Source organism: Vespula vulgaris, chromosome 24 (genome assembly GCF_905475345.1).
Source record: "Vespula vulgaris chromosome 24, iyVesVulg1.1, whole genome shotgun sequence".
NCBI lineage: Eukaryota > Metazoa > Arthropoda > Insecta > Hymenoptera > Vespidae > Vespula > Vespula vulgaris.
In genome coordinates, this window is record NC_066609.1 from 2,322,501 (window position 1) to 2,332,500 (window position 10,000).

General features: G+C 29.9%; 1 protein-coding gene across 8 annotated transcripts in view; it reads left to right on the forward strand.

Annotated features, from left to right (window-relative positions):
• The window catches only part of LOC127072090 (troponin T, skeletal muscle), a 64,315-nt gene that overhangs the window by 53,466 nt on the left and 849 nt on the right, over positions 1-10,000 (forward strand). For 6 of the 8 annotated variants that reach the window (XM_051012212.1, XM_051012207.1, XM_051012204.1 and 3 more), the window contains 8 exons: positions 3,905-3,935; positions 5,423-5,527; positions 5,651-5,747; positions 6,591-6,733; positions 7,348-7,566; positions 7,823-7,915; positions 8,050-8,130; positions 9,503-9,581. In XM_051012212.1, the coding sequence (XP_050868169.1) occupies positions 3,930-3,935; positions 5,423-5,527; positions 5,651-5,747; positions 6,591-6,733; positions 7,348-7,566; positions 7,823-7,915; positions 8,050-8,130; positions 9,503-9,581 (823 nt within the window). In that variant the 5' untranslated portion in view covers positions 3,905-3,929. Of the gene's footprint in view, positions 1-3,904; positions 3,936-5,422; positions 5,528-5,650; positions 5,748-6,590; positions 6,734-7,347; positions 7,567-7,822; positions 7,916-8,049; positions 8,131-8,455; positions 8,535-9,502; positions 9,582-10,000 lie in introns of all 8 variants that reach the window. The other 2 variants (XM_051012211.1, XM_051012206.1) reach the window with 2 other exon arrangements.

Consider the following 10,000-nt stretch of genomic DNA (forward strand, 5'->3'; position numbering starts at 1 on the left):
CAAATCCCTTGCATTCCCATCCACCGGAAAAAAAAACGAAAAAAAGAATCGTTTTGATGAATTAACGATAATAAAAAAAAAAAAAGATAAGAACATAAAGAGAAAGGAAAAAAAGAAAATCAAACGAGCAAAATCCAACAATACGTTCGATCTATTTCGAAAACTTTTCTAACTCTTTCGCGATGGGTAATAAATTTTTTTTACTTTTTCCTTTTTTTTTCTTTTTCGTCGATGGACGTGTTTCGTGTGTTTCGTGAAAAAAAAAAAAAATAGGAAAACAAAAAAGAAAAACAAGAAAGGAAATAAAAAAAAGAAAAAAAAGGTTGGCAGCTATCTGGCCGGACCGCACATAGCAATTGCATAACAAGCATATGCAACTAATTTAACTTGCGTCGGCTGGACACCTGCCAAAAGTGCGCGCTCGTGTTTCATAGTTAGATACATACATACATACATACATATATACATATATATATATATATACATTTGGTAGCATCTATCTGTAACGTATAAAGTTTATTCTTATACTTAAACGGCCGGATTTTATGCGAATTTCGTAATAGTAAAAACGACCTTACGACCGAACGAAATTAAATGCAAATTAAATTTATTCGAGTAGGTCGAAGAATTTTGGAATTTTTAAGTAAAGTAAAATAAAAGAAAAAAAAGTGTGCTTCCCCATCCCCTGACGCCGCAACTGACATTCCGTTTAATCCGCCGTTCGCCGAATCACTCTCACCCCCATTCTACCCCCAAACAGCCCAGCTATCTTTCTCTTTCTCTCTCTCTCTCTCTCTCTCTCTCGTGTATCTTTATGTCTTTTGTATCTCTTCCATGCAGTTATATATCCTCGCAATGTTATTTTCGTGTTCTCTTTATTTATTTACTTTCTGTTTGTCTATCCATCTATCCATTTATTTATCTATCTATTTATCTGTCTATCCGTCTGTCTATCCGTCCATCAATCTGTCTATCTATTCATATCATCTATGGCTCTCTCTCTCTCTCTCTCTTTCTTTCTCTCTCCATACATATATATATATATCCGTTAAATAATAATTATTGTTTATTAACGAGTGAGAGATAATCGTTTTATCTAAAAAAGAAATATTCGTACGTTCCAATGTTCATACATATTTAACGCGTTGTTGTTGTTCCTTTTTGATTTTGTTGCATTGTTCTTTTCTCTCTCCTCTACCCTCTTCCAACCCTCAATGTTACCTGTACACGTACGTACTTACATTTCTGTGTATTTCTCGTTAAAAAAAAGAAAAAAAAAACACGAACAAAAGGGACCAGCACGACCTTGTCCCTCCCTTATCCACATCATCACCCACCCACCCACCCACCCACCCAAAAAAAAGGTATCGTTCATCTCGTATTCTTTTATACAAATATTGTTATTGATCGTTAATCAAACATTTTAATTATTTTTCTCGGATTAATTATAATTACTTATTTCTTGAGTTGTATACATTTTTATTTTTATCTCTTTCTATCTCTCTCTCTCTGTTTTTCTCTCTTTTCATCACGTGTAAATTTTACATTTCGCGTGTATTCCACTTAACTTATATATTTCATATCACATTACGTTAAATCATTAAATGTTTTATATATATACGTATATATTGTAGTGTATTTTTAATTCGTTAAAAAAAAAAAAATGGAAGAAGAAAAGAAAAAAAGATATATACAAGAAAGAGAAAAAAGATTCTTGACACAGATTTTCTATATAAATCTGTTGGATAATCTCGTTTATTATACAATATCGAGATGATCATCTCTCGAGATATTATTCTTAGTACGAATTTGAGAGAGATAAAACGCGTTTTCTAAGAACGAAACCTCAGGGTGGGTTCGCTGACACCACGAAAATCATCGACGACGACGACGACGACGACAAAGACGACAAAGACGACGAAAAGGACGACGAAGACGACGAAAACGACGATAGTTAGCTGCTTCTCGAGTATCTATAATCACGACTTATGGCCGACTGGTTTTCTTGGCATTCGGTCAAGTATCTCTCTCTTTCTCTCTTTCTCTATCTATCTATCTATCTATATCTCTATCTCTATCTCTATCTCTATCTCTATCTTTTGCTCGCTCGCTCGCTCGCTGTCAACTTTTCGTATTTTCTTACGACGATGACGAAGACGACAAAGACGATGATTCACAATGCCCGAAATGATGACATTTCGAAATAGAGAACGCGTGCGAGGTGAAATCGATCGTTTAACCCAGTGATTCTCAAAATCGTGTTACACGTAACCCCTTCTTTGAAGGTGGAGAAATGTGTTGGCGTGTAAAAGTAGAATTAAAAAAAAATAAATAAATAAATAAAAATTCTTTCATTACGTTCCTGAAAGATTTGATCATATTTTTATGTTTTAATGGACACATAAAAAAAAATATATATATATATGCTTCTTTTTCATTTTTTTTCATTTTATTCAACATTATTACACTATAACTATAATTCAATCTATTTATAAAGGAGTTAGAGTATAATTTAAAAGGTTATATATAATTATAGTATAATTAAGTAGAGCATAGTTCGATCTATTTATAATAGGGTCATTTACACACACGCAAATTTCTAATGGATACGCGAAGCATTGAACGATTGAGAAACACTGACGTTCTAACCTACACCCCTATATACGAGTATCTCTATCTCTATTTCTATCTTTATCTCTGTCTATCTTTTCACGATTATCCTTCTTCAATCATTTATCCTGCGTCCATCTTCGTGGTCATCAAAGAAGAAAACCCTCAAAAAAAAATAAAAAAAACAGAAAAAGAAAAAACGAACAAATTCCAAGTTTGTTCCGTTTTCTTGTTTTTCTTTCTTTCTTCTTTTCGTTTTTCTATTTTCTTTTCCTTTTTTTTTTCTTTTCTTTTCCTTTAACTGCATCCCCAAGTCTGCCATCTTAGAAAATCGATCGTCTTGAATATATATCTGATAGAACGATGAAACGTTCGTTAAACTTTCATTAATTACAATTAATTATTTATCAAAGTAATTAATTAAAATTGTTAAATTCGATAATCGCGAAAAAGTGGGAATTGATCGATCGTTTGTTTTTCTTTGTGGAGGAGTTAAGGGGAAAGGAGAAAAAGGAAAGGAAAAAAAAAGAAAAGAAAAAGAAGAAGGAAAGAAAATATGAAAAGAAAAGAAGGAAAAAGAAAATAAAAGGCCATAAGTTTTGTCTATCGCTTTTGTTCAAAGGCTATCAAACTGTTAAGCTCTGCTGGTTACTATCAGAGCTCATTTGCGAAGGGATCGAGAAACGCAAAACTAAAAAAAAAGAAAAAGAAAAAACAGAATAAGACGAAAAATGGATCCTTAGCGAATTCACGTGCTTTCACGTAGTATATATATATATATATATTCTTTTTATTTATTTTTTTTTATTTTTTATTTTCTTTCCTCATTTTTTCTCACTGTCTCTGTCTGTCTCTCTGTCTTTCTGTCTCTTTCTTTTTCTCTGTCTGTCTTTTACACGTCTGTCCGTCCGTTTCTGTCTATTTGTCCGTCCGTTTCTATTTTTCTTGTTCTATATATATATATATATATATATATATATATATATATATTCTTTCTATCTTTCACGTTTGTCTATTTTGTCTCTGTCCGTCTGTCCGTCCGCCTGTGTATGTGTGTATTGTTGGATGTGGTTGCGTAAGATATCGCGTTACGACATAACAATTAACTTGGTGTCGATACGCGAAAATGGATGATTATAATGATGATGATGACGGGACGTGTAAAAAAAAAAAATGGCGTACGGAGTTTCGGAGGGATATCTCAGTGTCCTCCGGACACTTTTTCACGGAGCAACCCCTCTCTCCTCAAAGGATTAAAGAGACTTACTTTTGTTTTCGTTCCGGCGTGATACAGGGACTCCGGGGAGAATATCGAGTTTATGAAGGTGAGTAGTAGTAGTAGTAGTAGTAGCAGTATTAATAGTAATAACAATATTAGTAGTATTAGTAGTTTAGTACTAATAATAGTAACAGTATTGTAGTAGTAGTTTAGTAATAGTATTATAAGTGATAGTAATAGTAGTAATATTAATAGTAATAACAATATTAATAATATTAGTAATATTAATACTAATAGTAGTAGCAGTAATATAGTAGTAGTATTAGTAGTGATAGTAGCAGTATTAATAGTAATAACATATTAATAATATTAATAGTATTAGTACTAATAGTAGTAACAGTATTGTAGTAACAGTATTAGTAATAGTATTAATAGTTCGATTAGTAGAACTGTAATAGTAGTAATAGTATTAGTAGTAGTAATAGTAGTTTTTTTCTTTTTTTATTTTTCTAAATTGATTCTTAACTTTCCTATAAATTTTTATTTGCATCACGAACACAAAAAGTTGTTATGAATTTTTTTTTTCACTGACCGTCTAAAATACTTAATGTTTTTTTATTTGTTTTTTTATTTGTTAAATCGATTTCTAATTATTATTTAAATTTTTATTTGAATCTTGAACATAACAAAATTTTATGTTAAAAATTTATATATATATATATATATATATATATATATATATATATATATATACATATACATATTGAGTTGGCCAATAAGTAAAAGATTGGTATTAGTATTTTATGTGCAAATAAATGATAGAAATTTTAATGTAAATAAATAATACTATAGTATAAAATACAATAGTAATTTGTGCGATTGCATCTACTATTGTAGTATTGATCGTTAAATAATTTTCAATAAAAAAAAAAAAATTAAATTTTATTGAACGCATTGACATTTATTTCGCATATAAAATCTAATCTAATAAAAAAAGATTTTTCTCTATACCTATATCATTTTTATTATCGTTCCATCGAAACGTTGCATTGGAAAATATATCTCTTATCTTTATTTTTAGTCGTCTATTTTATAGTCCTTTGTTAAAAAAATCATTTTACGAGGGTGATTGCTTTTAACATGATTTTATTATTAATCTTATAAAATAAATTTTAACACGCAACGTTAATACTTTCACGTGTTAATATCATTTTTATCGTTTAGTTTCCCTCAAGATAAATAAAAAAATAAAAAAAATGAATAAATATATACGTATACTCACAAATATATACGTATATTAGATGTTATCAATGTCGAATAATTTTTTATGGTTCATTTTAAAAGAATGCTTGTAAAAAAAAAAACAATAAAATAAAAAGAAATCACTTCTTTCTATTACTGAGAATTTATTACTGATGATCTGTAAAAAATATTTAAAAAAAAAAAAAATTGAAAAATAAAAAAGAAATTAACGAATTATCGTACACGATCCTTTTCGAATTATTTTATTGATTTCAAAATAGCATATATATATATATATATATATATTTATATATAAAACAGATCATTTCTATTTTTTTATCATTTTTACAGAGGCAAGAACAGAAGAGAAGCGATCTCGATGAACAACTTAAGGAATACATCGCGGAATGGAGAAAGCAGAGAGCCAAGGAAGAAGAGGAACTTAAACGTCTCAAGGTATTTCTTTTCTATTAATCAATGACCATTTTTATTCTGTTACCAAAAGCACCAATAACAATATTTACAAATTGATTTTATATTGTTTGTTATCATATTTTTTTCTTTTTATTTTCTTTTTAGGAGAAACAAGCTAAGCGCAAGATCACCCGTGCCGATGAAGAAAAGAGATTGGCTCAGAAGAAGAAGGAAGAGGAGGAACGTCGTCAACGTGAAATTGGTAATAACATCATCATCGATTTTTATCCAATATCTGCGGTTGAGAAAGGAAAAAAGAAAAAAGAAAGAAAGGAGAAAAAGAAAAATATAACGCTATGAAACCGATAATAACAATATTGCTTCGAATATTTATAAGAAAATATTTATAATATAATATTTATCGGATAGCTCGACAATTTTTTGGATTAAAATTTATTAAGAAGTTATTATTAGTTATTAAAATATAAAAAGAATTCTTTCTTTATATTCATTTTTCTTTTGCTTATATATTTTTCTTTATTTCATTTCATTTTATTTTATTTTTCTTTTTTAATTTGAATTAAAGAAACAAGCTGAAATATCTGCTTGATGTAAGATCAACGACAAGAAAAGTAAACGTTGGATAGAAACTTCGTAATATTTGTAAATTTATTAGATAAAAAAGAAAAAAAAGAGAGACAGAGAGAGAGAGAGAGAAAAAATATTCATCAATAATAACGATAATGCTTCGAATATCTGTAATAAAATATGCGATAATATTTATCAGATAGCTCGACAATTTTTGGACTCTTATTAAAATTTTAAACGAATTCTTTCGTGACACTTCTTTTTTTAATTTTTTTATTTTATTTTATTTATTTTTTTTATTTAAATTAGGATTTAAACTGGTAAGTTCGCAGACGTTGGATAGAAACTTTGTAATATTCGTAAATTTATTAGATAAAAAAAAAAAAGAAGAAACAATTTTTAACGTCAACCATCCACGTATCGCTATTCGATGTCGACGTTTTCTTGATTTTTGTTCTCTCACTCTTTCTTTATTCCTTCTTCTCTTTTATCCACTTTTCGCATTAAATTCCAACAGAGGAAAAGAAACAACGTGACATTGAGGAAAAGAGACGACGCCTCGAGGAGTCTGAAAAGAAACGTCAGGCTATGATGCAAGCGATGAAGGACCAAGCAAACAAGAAAGGACCTAACTTTACCATTACGAAGAAGGACCTTGGAGTAAGTTGGTTCTCGATCGTCCTCGATCAAGTCTACGATATATCTTTTTTAAGAAATTACATGTTACATTCATATACATACTTTATATATATACAATATCTGTTACTATATATATATATATGTGTTACTATATATATATATACAATATCTATCGGATAGCTCAACCATTTTTAGATTAAAATTTATTATTATTTAATTATTAAGCTATTTAGTTCAAAATTTATTATTATTTAATTATTAAGCTATTTAGATGAAAATTTACTATTATTTAATTATTAAGCTATTTAGATGAAAATTTATTATTATTTAATTATAAAGCTATTTAGATCAAAATTTACTATTATTTAATTATCAAGCTATTTAGATCAAAATTTATTATTATTTAATTATCAAGCTATTTAGATCAAAATTTATTATTATCTAATTATTAAGCTATTTAAATCAAAATTTATTATTATTTAATTATTAAGCTATTTAGATGAAAATTTATTATTATTCAATTATTAAGCTATTTAGATTAAAATTTATTATTATTTAATTATTGGTTATTAAAATGTAAAAAGAATTTTTTCTTTACATTCTGTTTTTTATATACTTACATTTTTTTAACACAGGGTAATCTCTCATCGGCTCAATTGGAACGTAACAAGACGAAGGAGCAACTGGAAGAAGAGAAAAAGATATCTTTGAGTATCCGCATTAAACCATTAGAAATCGAGGGTCTATCGATCGACAAACTTCGTTTCAAGGCCACGGAACTTTGGGATACTATCGTTAAATTAGAAACTGAGAAGTACGATCTCGAGGAGAGACAAAAACGTCAGGATTACGATGTGAGTTTTATTTATAATATTAACGAATTAATTATTTATTTAAATAAATACGTGATTGAGATTTCAAAATTTTTACTTTAGGCTTCATCGATCTGAACGAATGAAGTATGATAATAAAATTAATTCAAGTATACCGATCATGTCACGAATGATCGATTTGTCTTCTTAAAAAATAAAATCTAAAATGCTAGGTTTATTTTTTTGTTTCCTCTTTTTTTTCTTTATTCGTTTATTCGTTTGTTTGTTTGTTTGTTAGCTTAAAGAATTGAAGGAACGTCAGAAACAACAATTGAGGCACAAGGCTTTGAAGAAAGGTTTAGATCCTGAAGCTCTTACTGGCAAATATCCTGTAAGTAAAAGAATGTATGCATATATGCATATGCACTTTGTTGCATTTATACAACTTATAAACGTTTACATAAAAGAAATGTAATAATGGTTTCTTTTTTCTTTTTCTTTTCTTCTTTTTTTAAATCTTCGTAGCCGAAGATCCAAGTTGCCTCGAAATACGAACGTCGCGTCGATACTAGGTCCTACGACGACAAGAAAAAACTTTTCGAGGGTGTAAGTATATATTTCTCTATTTTTTCTTTTTTTTTCTTTTTTTTTTATTCGTTGAATAGGGTTGGTAATCTATCGAAAAAGAAAAGAGAGTACGAACGAACAAAAAGATCGAACGATCCTGTAATAAGAAGAAAACTATGATAGCATAGTGCGATAAATCAAAAAGAAAAAAAAAAGATGGGGAAAAAATCAATCAAAGTTTTTAGACAGGAATTAGAAAGGGTAGATTGAATTATAGAAAGATGCGGTGTGCGAGTGTGAATGTTTGAGATCCGTTTTATTCATTGATGAGCCAGTTTAGAAATGTCGCATAATTGAATCGCAGGGCTATGACACGCTTTTAGCGGAGTACAACGAGAAACTGTGGAAACAGAAAACAGAACAGTTCATGAAGCGCACCAAAAGTGAGTGGACTCGATTCGTGTCTTCTGTATAAGTGTCTCACCCCTCTGGCCCCTCACCCCCTCACCCTCGGACTGACCACAGGACCCACGGGCCTCGGGCCCAAGCCACTTAGTCATTATCAACCAACCAACCCAAGAATTTTTTTTGCTTGATTTTCTTGATTGCAACCAAAGTGTTGATAATTTTGCGTACCCCTTTACCCCTTTGTTATTTTTCTTTTTTTGAAAGTTTGACTAAACGATCGAACTGACGATCAGATGGATCTATCACATCTACTTATTGATATGTATATGTAAGTGTTGGTTTTTGTTAGACCTAAAGAGCACGACCAATAGCCGTGTCATATCATAATTCTAAACCAAATTTCAAATGAGAATTTTATTTTATTTCTTTTGAAGCATGTGACACTGTATCCAAAAGAAACATCACGCTCCCGAATTCTCGAGATATTTATTATCGTTCGAAGAAGAGTAGAAAAAAAAGGAGAACACAAAATAATAACAATAACGACAAAACCGATCAAAGTTTTTCGACAAAATAATTACGAAGAAAGAAAAAAATTGTCCGTCCTTGAAAAGGACATCACCAAAGACGGAAGGAACATTACCAAATCGTTTGCTTTGAATTTTTGATAAAATAATTTGAGATTTGGATTTAACTTTCTTTTTTTTCTTTTTTTTTTTTTGGGACTTTTGATTTGATGACACGTGTTCAATATTATTCGTTGCCATTTACTCACGTGTCCTAACTATTGCAACATGGCTATTGCAAATGGCCGCCCCAGACCCACACCCCCAATGACCTTCAAACCCTCGTCGTTGTCGTCGTCGTCGTCGTCGTCGTCGACCAGGAAGATAAAAGACAGAGACAAAGAATGATATTGCATTGGAGGGAAATGATGTCCACGCGTTGACCTTGACGTGTCTAACATTATCCCTGCATGCCATTTTGTCCATTAATGTTTCAGGGTCTGACCGAACAGCAAAAGGAGATCATAGAAAAACAATGGACCCAACAGAAAGAACAGTTCCTTGGTCGTCAAAAGAGTATGTATTAATTAGCTCGTCCTTGAAATCTCCTTAGAGTAAAATGTTTAAATGTATTTAATTGTTTAATTTAATTCAACTCAATTATGTGATGAAAAAAAAAAAAGAAACATTTTGAAAAGTGATGAAGAAAGAAAAAAAGGAAAAGAACATTTTGTTTCTTTCTCTTTTCTCTTTTTTATCTTTGCAAAATATGTCAATAACGTTGAGATATATTGACGATGACCGCGATAAATATATGGACGTCTCAACTTCCAAGATTTCAAGGACAAATACGGTGAACCCATCCTCCATCCTTTTTTCCTCTCGATGACGAACTTTTTTCTTCTTTTTTTTTTTTCTTTTTTCTAACAGTTTGTTAAATGAACTTTGTTGAATTAAGTTCGTGAAGTATCATTGAAAGTTCGTCATTGAGAAGT